Source organism: Sesamum indicum, linkage group LG5 (genome assembly GCF_026168435.1).
Source record: "Sesamum indicum cultivar Baizhima isolate 11 linkage group LG5, ASM2616843v1, whole genome shotgun sequence".
Taxonomy (NCBI): domain Eukaryota; kingdom Viridiplantae; phylum Streptophyta; class Magnoliopsida; order Lamiales; family Pedaliaceae; genus Sesamum; species Sesamum indicum.
The window spans coordinates 5,375,445-5,389,082 of record NC_142661.1 but is presented as its reverse complement, the minus strand read 5'-3'; the positions used below and the strand labels follow the sequence as shown (position 1 = coordinate 5,389,082).

Below are 13,638 nucleotides of genomic sequence, written 5' to 3'. Positions count from 1 at the left end.
GAGGAGAAAAGAATTTGTACCAATGAGTAGAATTTAAATTAAAACTGAAAGGGATTTCTTGAACTTGTGTTATGAGTAGCCGATTCTTTTGCTTTAACTTAAATTAAAAGTGAGAATCAAGAAAGTGTGAAATGTGGGAGAAAGAATCTAAAACTTCCAATTTACAAGAAAAGATAAGAGGAGAAAAGAATTTGTAGCATGCGTAGAATTTGTGTCGAGTAGGAATAGAAGTTGGTATGTGCATATATAAAATGAAGGCAGTTGGTGAATTAAAGAGATCAATAACATCCATCCACTTTGCAATTAGCCGCTACTGATCCAACACATTTCTCCAGAAAATCACCCAAATACAAAGTAAAATGGTTGATTCTGTTGCAACAATTGCTCTTGAAACACTTCTGGACTTATTGATTGAGGAAGCAAAGTTTCTATCGAGTGTGGGCGGTGAGGTTGAGGAAGTCCGTAGGCAGCTCAACATCATGCACTGTTTCTTGAAGGATGCTGATAGGAGGCAAGATCGGTACAATTCACAGACAGTCCGGAATTGGATCGCTGAACTTCACGATTTGTCCATTCAAGCTAAGAATGTGCTAGAAATATATGTCATTGAAGTGGTGTCCAGAAGAAAAGGAAAAGGCCTTAAAATGGTTCTCAAAAGATTCACTTGTATATTGAGCGAGTGGTCAAGAATGCACCAAATCGGAAAAGACATTAAAGATATCAAGTCCCGTTTGTCCGACCTCACCAAACAGTCGGAGTCTATGAGTTTAGGAGACAACTCATCAAGATTGGTAGATGATACCGATAGGTAAAGAAGAACGTATGGGCATGAGATTGAAAAATATTTTTAGGAATGAAGGAGGATATTAAACAGTTAGAATCAGTTCTGACAACTGATGACAAATGAAATGGAGTGATTTCCATATGTGGCATGGGAGGATTGGGAAAGACCACTCTTGCTACTAAAATTTACAATGGGGAGACTGTGGAGCGGCGCTTCAAATATCGTGCTTGGGTTTGTGTAAGTCAGCAATTTCAACCCAAAACTACTTTCCAACGACTATTAAAGCAACTTCTTCCGAATGAAAGTGAGGAGCAAGACGAAGATACATTGGTCAGAAAGTTGTACCAAGTACAAAGAGACAGAAAATGTCTCCTAGTTTTGAATGACGTTTGGGAAGTTCATCACTGGAATTGCTTAAGGCGTGCCTTTCCCATTGCAGAGGCAGATAGCAAAGTTTTGCTCACAACCAGAAATCAAAGCATTGCTTCTAGAGGATACGTCCACAATCTCAAGTATTTTGATGAAGATGAAGGATGGGAGCTCCTTCAAAAGATAGCATTCCCGAACAACTATTCACAAGGTTAGTTTGTAAAATTTCTTGCTTTATTTTATTGATTTTGAATCTTCTTTCTCTAGTTAGTGACAAAAGAAAAAAGAGTAATGATACTTAAGATATCATTAATAGTATATATTTAGCGAATAAGATTATTTTGTTAAGTTTAATGTTTTTTTATAGTTTTCATGATGACAAGATTGTTTGAATTTTCTTATGTAAATTTCAAGTTGATCTATATGTATAAAATGCTATTCAATAGCAATTTAAAATTTATTTCTTGATACAAAATTTGTTTAAAACGTAAAAGGAATCAAACATTTAGAAAGCCATATAAAGAAATGGATTCAACAATATAAAGTTATGCTTTCAGATTTTATTTCTATTTTTTATTTGTTGAAAGTATAGGACAAAATTCTCTTGTTTTGATTTGTTTTAATTACTATACATATTTATATGAAATTCAAGTTTTATAATATTTTGAATTAATTGACATTCATTGATTATGTATTCAGAGATACGTACAACTAAAATAAAATTGTTGGAAGAATATGGAAGGGAAATAGTAAAAGAATGTGGTTATTTACCATTACCCATTTCAGTCATTGGAGGAACTCTTCGTCATGAAAAGGCATCAATAGAATGGAAAAATGTGTGTAGAAATCTTGATTCGTACCTTCTACATGGGAGAGGTTTGGAGAATGACAAAGGAGTAAATCAAATACTAGATTTGAGTTATAATGTGCTCCCTTACAATCTGAAACCATGTTTTTTGTATTTGGCTTGTTTTAAAGAAGATGAAGAAATAGATATAGAAAAATTATATTTACTATGGATGGCTGAAGGTATGATTTGTTCCGAAGATAAGGGAAGAGGAGAAAGTTTGAGAGATGTGGCAGAACGGTATTTATTCGAGCTAGCAAATAGGTGTATGGTTGAAGTGGAAACAGACAAGTTGGCACTATATAATAGATTTAAGTCATGCCGGCTTCATGATATGATACGAGATATGTGTTTGTCAAAAGGAAAAAAAGAAGGATTTATGGAGGTTATAGATAAAAAGATGGGAGGAGAAGAGTCTTCAATTTGTAAAACAAATAGATTGGCTATCCATATGGAGGGAGTGGATAACGATCTTAGTTACAGGATTGGGGAAAATAAGAACATAAGATCTTTTATATTCCTCAAAACGGACTGGCGAGATTCATTTTGGTACAATTACATTACATTTGGGATTTTCAAATCTCTCAAAGTCTTAGTATTGGAAGGTTATACATTTGAGAATATTAAATTGCCCAAAGGAATCGAAAAATTGAAGCTGTTGAAGCTATTGAGTCTCGAAAATAGTGGTGTGGAAGAATTGCCACCATCTATATGCAAGCTACCTTGTTTGCAGACATTGAATGTGAAAAATACAATGAGATTACCTAATTGCATATACAAAATGAAGCGCTTGAGGCATCTATTTATGAAAGATGATCATGAGAGAGTTGGAGGCGAAAAATTGAAATTTGAAGGGTTGAATGAATTGGAGATGGTTGATGATATCTGGGTTGGTGATGTGGTTAATGATATCACTCATCTTCTTAAATTGCCAAAGATGGACATGGATGTCAATACGAATCGGGAAGATGGCTCAACTCTTTTCAGGAGGTTGGTGATGTATCACTCACTACATTACTTGAGAATCACACATTGTCGAGTGAGCAAATTACCAGCTTATGAAGTTCAACTATATCAAAATGTGATAGAATTGCAGCTTGTGGGTACAAGGATTGAGGAATACCCAATGGAAATACTAGAGAAGCTTCCCAATCTATATGTGGGCAGAGAGATGGTTTGTCGGGCAACTGGATTTCCTCAACTCAGGGAACTTGTTTTGCAAAGGTTGTTGAATTTAATGGGGTGGAGAGTGGAGAAAGGAGCAATGCTCAACCGCTCCAGTCTACTTATTGCAGAATGCAGTAAATATTAAATGGTGTACATTAGTAATGCAAATAAATTTTGTTCTTTAAGTTACAATACATCGATATAAACAAAAAGTTCATAATAATAACAATATATATAAATGCAATGTTCTCTGTTTGAATAATTACCATGCAACCTTTTATTCTAACATTGGTGTAATAATTAGTGCAATTAATCTATTTTTGTGGTAAACTGACTAAGATATTCTTGTGAATTTTGAATTATAATTTTAGTTATTTTTAAAAATTTTCTAAAAAATTTTTATGGACTAAGTTGATAATATTTCATCCACTATGTATGTTTTTTTTTTCCATTATTTAATTTTTTTAGAAAAAAAGATAAAAATACATCAAGGGCAAAGTTGATAATTTTAAACCTCCACCCAAGGATTATATAATTTTATCAAATATTAAGGGGGAATTTATAATTTTTCAAACAATGAGGAGTTATTCGTAATAATGTCAAATCTCACTATATAGCAAATTTATGCTAATTTTTACCAAATCCGCTCAGTTTATATATTTGTTTCTAACTTTTCATGTTTTAGTGTTAATTACTAATTATGTTAATTAATATATTTGACCAATTAGACCTACAAATCCTCTTCTATTTGTAAATCAAAATAATGGTAATTATTCAACTTCAATGTGGTGTTGCTTTATAATATATTTTAAAATATAAACAATTATTTATTATATGAACGCAGAGACCGTGTACCATAACGACTAATACTATTATAAAGGGAAGAGGGTCTATTGACTCAAAGTGGCAGTTTTGATACCAGTACACCAAATTATTTTAATGCCAAAAATACCCCTCAACTTCCCTATTCATGTTAAAATTAATTACTGATCAATCTACTTCCTTGGGAAAATTAATTTGCATAAAATACGTATTGATGACAATGACAAATTTTAATATAAAGGAATAAACTATGAGCTTCAATAAAATAAAACTATTACTAAAACTTATGTGCTCAGATGTTGCATGTCACTGTATCTAGTTACTAATAAGCTCGTAAGAGCTTATTAAGGAGGCAACACAAAAATTATAATTATTAATTCAGTAAATACTACATTTGGTATCTTGAGTTTTTATTTAGAATTATTTTAGTCCTACAAGTTTATTTCTTGACTTTAGCATCCCTAAACTTTAAATTCTGTTTAGTTTTGACCCCTTTGATCATTTTTCGACGAAATTGTTGTTGGATTTTGACTTTTTGGTGAATAGAATGGTCAATTACTGGCTTCAATTTTTTATATAACTTTTCGCAAAAGGTAAATTCATAAAATTTATCATAATTTTGAATTTTTTTATTGCAATAAAAAAAGAGAAAATAGAGTAGACTGTTTTTTTAAGTTAAATAATATATTCTTATTATGTTTACAACAGTGCAAATTTTTTGTTATTCATAAAAGATAATTTTAATATATCAACATAAAAAATATAGATACAATTTTTTTCCTTTGAAAAAAGGAGGAATTTGACAATGTTATAAATTTAAGGGACTAAAGTGGTAAAATCAAACTTAAATGGACTATTTTACCCTCCAAAAAGTCAAAATTCAGCCACGTATTCAACAAAAAATAGCTTGAGGGACCAGACTGAGACAAAAATTGTAAATATTTTGAAATTTTCATAATTTTTTATATTTTTTAAATTTTTTCTGTAAATTTTTTGTATTTCTAAAATTTTTCTGTAAATTTCTGAAAATACTTTTTCAAAATTTTCTAATTTTTTGTACATTTTTGGTATTTTAAATTTTTTTTGTAAATTTTTGGTATTTTAAAAAAAAAAATCTGTATGAATTTTCAGAAAAAAATTCTGAAATAATTTTTCAAAAAATTTCGAAAATATTTTTTCAAAATTTCTAATTTTCTGTAAATTTATACAATTTATGTAATTTATCTGTAATTTATGCAGTACATGTGTAACTTATGCAATTTATAGTTTTTATGTGTAATTTCTACAATTTCTGTGTAATTTTAGCAATATATGTGTAATTTATGCAATTTATAATTTGTATGTGTAATTTATGAAATACATGTGTAATTTATGTAATTTATAATTTTTATGTGTAGTTTATGCAATTTATGTGTAATTTACACAAATTTATGGAATTTATGTAATTTAATAAAATTTTACACAATAATCACATTAATAAAGAATTTTGAAACAATTAATGCAATATCAACAATATTACATTAATAAATATAAATAATTATAAATTACATAATAATCATAAAAAAATAAATTACAACAATATTCCGAGTACATACTAACATTGTTACATAATAATGTACATAATCATAAAATTTGTTAAAATGTACAAATTTATTTATTTGTTCAAAATCATTAAATATATTAATAATTTATAAAAAAAATTATAACATTCAAAAATTAGGAACGGGTTTAGTAATGCTAAAGAAAATATTAAAAGTTTTAGCAAAACTCGTTCCAGAATTCGTTACAAAGACTGTCCCAAAAAAGTGTTCCTATACTAGATGAATTGTTCCAAATTAATATATAATCGTTCCAAATAGAATTACTAATCAGTATCTAATATGTGTTCCAAATTATATGAACCGTTCCTAATTCTATTCCTAAAATAATTCTACAAGTGTGTTCCAAATTCAATAACTCGTTGCATAAAAAATATTTCAAAGACTGTTCCTAAATTCATCCCAATTAGAAAGAAGAAATAGTTTCAAAATAAAATTATGATTATAAATACCGTTCCAAAATTTCACCTAAAAAATATAAGTAACCATTAGAAAGACAATCCCCAACCGTTCCAATTCTTAAATTAAAATTTTTTGGGCTAAATCGATATTAGGAACGGTTTTCAACGACCGATACAATTACCATCCCTTGTTGCAACTATTTTTCATAAACTGTTCCTACAATTTTGTAACGCCAACTGCAGGGGTGGTTTTCCATCCATTCCAAACTCCGGTCCAAATAGGTTTTGTGATCTTGAAATCGTTCAAAGGTAAACATTCCAAAATCTACCCAAATGCTGCCTTTTTTTGTAGTGTTACCATCAAGTTGAGTCAAAAGTTTGGCGTGTCAAAAAATTTTTATCACAACGTCAATTAGAAATGAATATATCTCAACTTGAATCCTTCAAATTATTGGTTGAGGTACCTGCAACAAAAAATCAAACAAACCAACACAGCCAGAAAAGATAGCACCTCAGTTTTATGGCTAGACAAAAGAGAGCATAAGCGGGGGTACAATCCCCTAACATCTGTCAACAACAATAAAACCCAAGTAGAGACTAAGGAATACAACTTACAAATAAGAAGAATGTCCAAGATATGCAACGCAATGGAGGACACCTCCCAAACACAGTAAAGTAGTAAAATAAACATGAGTACATTATACATCAAACAGACAAGCATAAAATTGTTCGAAAATCTGTCAGTGGACTAAAAGTAAGCAATTTCGTAAGTTACTAGACCTAAATAAAAATGGACATAGTTATCGGACTAAACTTAAAATTAGGCATACTTAGCGTACTAAAATAATACTTTTCCCTAATAATAATAATATGAAATTGAACTATTCCCTTCAACCAAAGTTGTAGCTCGGGGCTCTCTATTTATAGGTAATCATAAGTTGATTGGAGATGATCGAATCTATCAGTGACTTGGTGGAGGATTTTCATAGATTTGATGGAGCATCATCTCAAAATGGTTGGATAAAGCTAAATCTTGCTAGATTTTGTAGAGGTAATCTCCCAACAGTTAGGAGTTCTCCACCGGACTAGGTTGAGGGTTATTTCTTGAATGTTGGAGACCCCCGACTCTTGGGGGGGGGGGTTGGAATTAGAGTCCGTTGCAGGTGAATGTATCTTTTAGAGATAAGAATGTTTTCCAAAATTTTACATAAGTAATTGAGGAGATACCTTATTCCAGAATCCAAGCTTTTAGGTTTTAAGGTTACTTCTGGTTGGAGGCACCACGTGTCCTCGAGGGGGCTGCTCGTCTTTATTTGATTTTGTGATATGTGCCTTTAGAGATCCGACATGAATGCCATGTACTATGGATTTTGACTTTGCCTAGGGGATTTCAAGTATCTAAACTTCCTTATGGGCGTGTGAGGACTTTTTGGGTCTGGGCCTTCTTGGATTTTAGCCAATTTGGGTTTCTTTTGGCCACTTTATGTTTTTAGAAGCATTTCCATCCAGACTCCTTAGGTGCTTTACCCGGACTAAATTTTCATAGGGCATTCTAAGCTCTTACTCGAACTGGGCCCATTGGGCTCCACTTTGGCTTTGCATTCTTTTGAGTTTTGAAGATCTCTTTCTTTTTTTTTTTGGACAACTTGGGCCTCATTAGGCGATTGTATTTTTATGGGCATCATTATACTCCTCAATCTAATAGATGGAAACTTCAAAACTTATTAGAATAGCCATCTCAAAGGCAAGAGACTAGCTTGAAGAGGAAGCCACTTTTTCTTCTTACAGAAAAATATTAGTGGCATAAACATGCTTAGAGAAAGAAGAGCTTACTTCATGCTATATGGAGCAGGAATTTAGCCCATTAGGAGTAGGGCTTATCTGTCTCTATGAAGGAAGGCTCGTGTGCCTCCATGAATTAACGCTTAATGGTTGTCTACTCAAGTGTAGGACTTTATTTTTCTAAAAGAAAATGTTTATAATAGAGATATATCTATTATGAACAGATGTTGTGTGCTTGCACGGAGCAAAATATGTGTGCCTCATCAAAAAAGGATAATTTGGGGGTGCCTACTCAAAGAAAGACTTAAGGGCCTTGCTAGAGGAGCGATAAGGTGTCTGGTCAAAGAAGGTTTATATGCCTTCACATAGGAGGGTTCAAGTGCATGCACAAAACTTACAAGCATTGCTAGAGAAGGACCTAGATTTACCTCCTTATATAATCTAAAATACAGTAACCTACCTCCCTATTTTTTATTTTTTTTTCATAATGGACTAATTTACTCATTTATAATATCACAGGGTGTGAATTGCTATTCACCCATAAATTATATATTTGAAGTTTAGATCAATAATTAATAATAATAGATATACGTATTCAGAATATCTCACAGTAATACGAATGTAGTTAATTAATTCTTGATGCAAGTTATCTTCGAACTACTTAATTTTTATGTCATTGCAGGACGGGGATGAGGTCTACTACCGATTTCCGCACGACAAGAAACTACAACACTTATTTACATCTTACTATAAGCAGAAGAAATTAAACTACGATGCAATAGCATTTGTGTATGATGGCCAACACGTCAAAGCTTCAAAAACTCCCCTCGAGGTAACGTCTGTCGATACTTTCGCGTAACATCTTTACTTTCGTCTTTGATGCTAGAATTTAATGTTAAATGTGATTCTGTAACGATATGCACAAATTGCTGCACAAATAGAAAATGTGCAATTCACCTTCGTGATATGAGAAACGAAAAAAAAATAAATAAATAAATAAACTGTTGTGAAATAAAATAGCAAATTACCCCATGTGTTTTGAAAAATGAAACCAATTATCTCGCCCCCCCACCCATCTAAATAGTGGAATTTGCAAGTTTTTTTTCATAGAAAATATTTGTTCATTTCCCATATCAAATGGGGTAAACTACATTTAACCCCTCTTTTACTGTATAAGTAAAATATTTGTTCCTAGCATTATAAGATCAAAGGAAACAATGATGAAATCTGCCAAAAAAATAACATTATGATAGCGGAAATGTAATTATTCTCTTGCATTTGCATTAGTTTGCGTTGATGTATTATCATACGCAAGTATAGTTTAGTTTTTATGTTCTAATGCATAGTAACATTTTTTTGCTTATGATGCATGGCTGATTTTCGGACCGAAAGGTATCACGTGCACATAAGTTTTGCACATCGCTTGCTTTTGCTAATGTAAACATGTAATAACTATGAAAATTTTGTATTTGTATTTCTACTTTTGACTTTATACATAGATGGAAATGGAGGACGGAGATTCTATAGATGCCATGATGCATCAGGACGGAGGTGGCTACGCACTCGTGATGACTTGATCAAGAGTGAAGAAAGCCAACACAACGATCAACCAAATAGACATTTATGTTGTTGGTTTGCTTTATCTAGTTTGTTTATTAGACTAAATGCTACAACGTATGGGAGTTTGTCTATTTGGATGAGTACTGGAGGTATATGATAACAATGGTTTTTCTCACTATTCCTAAGTTGAGGATATATATGGATGGATTAACTATCGTTCTTGATTAATGAAAAAATGCTTGGCAAATGCTTTTGCAGTCGGCAACTTTAAGGAGTCCCCATTCCACCAATACAGAGGTGCTAGCTAGAAGCAGGAGAGAGTAGGTGAGAGCAGGTAAGAACTCTGAAGGATTTTTCACATATCCATTACAAAATATCCATTCCAAATCGAATTTTTTTTTTTGCAGTGCCACATTCACACACAAGTTTCTCCCACTAAGACAAAGTCGACGATGCAGATTCATGAGTTACATAAAGCCGGATCAGGATCCACAGTTCAAGATCATACCGTAAAAAGAGTTATTTGATTTGACAAAGTTGAGTTATGGAAAGCATAGAGATTTTCACCAGAGAGAAGCCAAGCAAACCATCGAATGGACTTTTTCCTGTGATGTACTCACAAAGGACGCTATGTACTCTTCTAAATATGTGTAGCATAGGACAGGAATGTCGGATTTCAAACAATCACAACTATTCATATATTGCAGATTTTATATGTGAATTATCATATAGTTTTTCTTATTAATAAGGTACCTTAAGTTATCATGCTCTATTTTAGTATCATGTAATAGTCCAAGACTTATATTTTTTAGACTAGAGTTGTATTACTTCTGAAAGTCATTTTGCACACTCCTCATCATTTTTCGATGTGGTAAACGTTCTATTTGTTGGATGTAGCTCAAATTGGGTGAGCCATGTACGTCTTATGTTATTAATTTTTCTAATTTTTGTGTTTAAGATGGATGTGAATTCATAGATTTATTTAACATACTTTTAGGTGAATAAAAAATACGTAGCAATTGAAACATCTTATAATTTTCCCATAGACTGATTGTAATTCATGTGCTTCACACTTCAGTGCATTTTGGCATCCACATCTTATTCTTGGGTGGGGGGGGGGGGGGACAAGAAAGCATTTGAGTTACTTATACAATATAGATTGAAGGATCAGTGCAGATCGTGGTACTGTTCATTATTAAAATCCCAACACAATTTTTTTTAATAAATTGATTATAATTATATTATGCAATCATCAATAACTAATATATTTCAATTATTAATATCAAATATATATAATTAATTAATAACTAGTATTATAGTAAACCAACCACTAATTTAATATGGATACATTGATAGGATTAGGGGTGTCAATGGATAGGGTGAGACTCTACTCAAATCCATGCTCAAACCTAATAAATATTATTAAACCTAGGTCCAAATCCAAATCAATTAAAAAATATAAATTGTATTTGAATTGGTTCTGTACCCATCAATAAATTTGTGTGAAAGAGGAGAAAAGAATTTGTACCTAGGATTAGAATTTAAATTAAATATGAAAGGGATTTCTTGAACTTGTGTTATGAGTAGTCGATTCTTTTGCTTTAACTTAAATTAAAAGTGAGAATCAAGAAAGTGCGAAATATGGGAGAAAGAATCTAAAACTTCCAATTTGCAAGAAAAGATAAGAGGAGAAAAGAATTTGTACCATGCGTAGAATTTGTGTCAAGTAGGGATAAAAGTTGGTATGCGCATATATAAAATGAAGCCAGTTGGTGAATTAAAAAGATCAATAACATCCATCCACTTTACAATTAGCTGCTACTGATCCAACACATTTCTCCAAAAATCACCCAAATACAAAGTAAAATGGTTGATTCTGTCGCAACAATAGCTCTTGAAACACTTCGGGACCTGTTGATTGAGGAAGCAAAGTTTCTATTAAGTGTGGGCGGTGAGGTTGAGGAAGTCCGTAGGCAGCTCAACATCATGCACTGTTTCTTGAAGGATGCTGATAGAAGGCAAGATCGGTATAATTCACAGATAGTCCAGAATTGGGTCGCTGAACTTCGCGATTTGTCCATTCAAGCTGAGATTGTACTAGAAAGATATGCTATTGAAGTGGTGTCCAGAAGAGAAGGAAAAGGCCTGAAAAAGGTTCTCAAAAGACTCACTTGTATATTGAGCGAGTGGTTGAGAATGCACCAAATCGGAGAAGACGTTAAAGATATCAAGTCTCGTATGTCCGACCTCACCAAACAGTCGGAGTCCATGAATGTCAGAGACAACTCATCAAGATTGGTAGATGATAACGATTGGTGAAGAAGAACGTATGGGCATGAGGTTGAAAAGTATTTTGTAGGAATGAAGGAGGATATTAAACAGTTAGAATCAGTTCTGACAACTGATGACAAATCAAATGGAGTGATTTCCATATGTGGCATGGGAGGCTTGGGAAAGACCACTCTTGCTAGTAAAATTTACAATGGGGAGGCCGTGCAGCGGTGCTTCAAATGTCGTGGTTGGGTTTGTGTAAGTCAGCAATTTGAACCCAAAACTATTTTCCAACGACTATTAAAGCAACTTCTTCCGAATGGAAGTGAGGAGCAAGACGAAGATACATTGGTCAGAAAGTTGTACCAAGTACAAAAAGACAGAAAATGTCTCCTAGTTTTGGATGACATTTGGGAAGTTGATCACTAGAATTTCTTAAGGCATGCTTTTCCCGTTGGAGAGGCAGATAGCAAAGTTTTGCTCACAACCAGAAATCATAACATTGTTTCCATAGGATATGTCTACAATCTGAAGTGTCTGAGTGAAGATGAAGGATGGGAGCTCCTTCAAAAGATAGCACTCCCAAACAACTATTCACAAGGTTAGTTTGTAAATATTTTTGCTTTTGTTTTATTGATTTTGAATCTTCTTCCTCTAGTTAGTGACAAAAAGAAAAAAGAGTAATGATGCTAAAAATATCATTAATAGTATATATTAGGCGAAAAAGATTATTTTAATATGTCTAATATTGTTTTATAGTTTTCATGACGACAATATGTGTGAAAAATTATCTTTAAAAATTATTAGTGACAGAAATGTTGTTATTATGAATAATTAGTGACAATTTCATGACAATACAAACATAATAACAATTCTCTTTTTATATGTTTTAAGTATGGGGCCAAATTCTCATATATTGATTTGTTTTAATTACACAAATTCATATGAAATTCAAATTTTGTAATATTTTGAATTAACAAACGTAAATAACTGACATTAATTCATTATGTATGCAGAGCTACCTACAACTGAAATAAAGTTATTGGAAGAATATGGAAAGGAAATAGTAAAAAAATGTGGTTATTTACCATTACCCATTTCAGTTATTGGAGGAACTCTTCGTCATGAAAAGGCATCAATAGAATGGAAAAATGTGTGCAGAAATCTTGATTCGTACCTTCAACATGGGAGGGGTTTGGAGAATGACAAAGGAGTAAATCAAATACTAGATTTGAGTTACAATGTGCTCCCTTACAATCCGAAACCATGTTTTTTGTATTTGGCATGTTTTAAAGAGGATAAAAAAATAGATACAGAAAAACTATATTTACTATGGATAGCTGAAGGAATGATTTCTTCAGAAGATAAGGGAAGGGGAGAAAGTTTGAGAGATGTGGCAGAACGGTATTTATTCGAGCTAGCAAATAGGTTTATGGTTCAAGTGGAAATAGACGAGTTGCCGCTATATAACAGGTTTAAGTCATGCCGGCTTCATGATATGATTAGAGATTTGTGTTTGTCAAAAGGAAAAACGAAGGATTTCTAGAGGTTATAGATAAAGAGATGGGAAGTGAAGAGTCTTCAATTTGCAAAACAAATAGACTAGCTATCTATATGGACAGATTGGATAATGATCTTAGTTACAGGATTGGGGAAAATAAGAACATAAGATCTCTTCTATTCCTCCAAACGGACTGGAGAAATATAGTTTGGTACAATGACATTACATTTGGGATTTTCAAATCTCTCAAAGTCTTAGTATTGGAAGGTTATACATTTGAGAATCTGAAATTGCCCAAAGGAATCGAAAACTTGAAGCTGTTGAAGCTATTGAGTCTCGAAAATAGTGTTGTGAAAGAATTCCCACCATCTATATGCAAGATACCTTGTTTGCAGACATTGAATTTGGACATTGAAGAACTTAGATTACCTAATTACATATACAAAATGAGGCACTTGAAGCATCTATTTTTGGGATTTCTTCATGAGAGCGTTGGAGGTGAAAAATTGAAATTTGAAGGGTAGAATGAGTTGGAG

The 13,638-nt window shown here is 32.4% G+C and overlaps 1 protein-coding gene across 1 annotated transcript; it reads left to right on the top strand.

Moving 5' to 3' along the window:
- Positions 1 to 319: 319 nt before the first annotated feature.
- On the top strand, positions 320 to 3,312 carry LOC105179445 (putative disease resistance protein At1g58390). Its single transcript, XM_088880302.1, has 4 exons — positions 320 to 808; positions 860 to 873; positions 915 to 1,364; positions 1,853 to 3,312. The coding sequence occupies exons 1-4, from the start codon at positions 360 to 362 to the stop codon at positions 3,310 to 3,312; spliced, it is 2,373 nt and encodes a 790-aa protein (XP_088736428.1). The 5' UTR covers positions 320 to 359.
- Positions 3,313 to 13,638: the final 10,326 nt, after the last annotated feature.

What these genes read in the sequence shown, in the direction of transcription:
- LOC105179445 (XM_088880302.1), top strand. Translation starts at nt 360, where the DNA reads ATGGTTGATTCTGTTGCAACAATTGCTCTTGAAACACTTCTGGACTTA. An exon ending in CCCGAACAACTATTCACAAG is followed by an intron (nt 1,365 to 1,852) that starts GTTAGTTTGTAA and finishes TTATGTATTCAG; the next exon opens with AGATACGTACAACTAAAATA.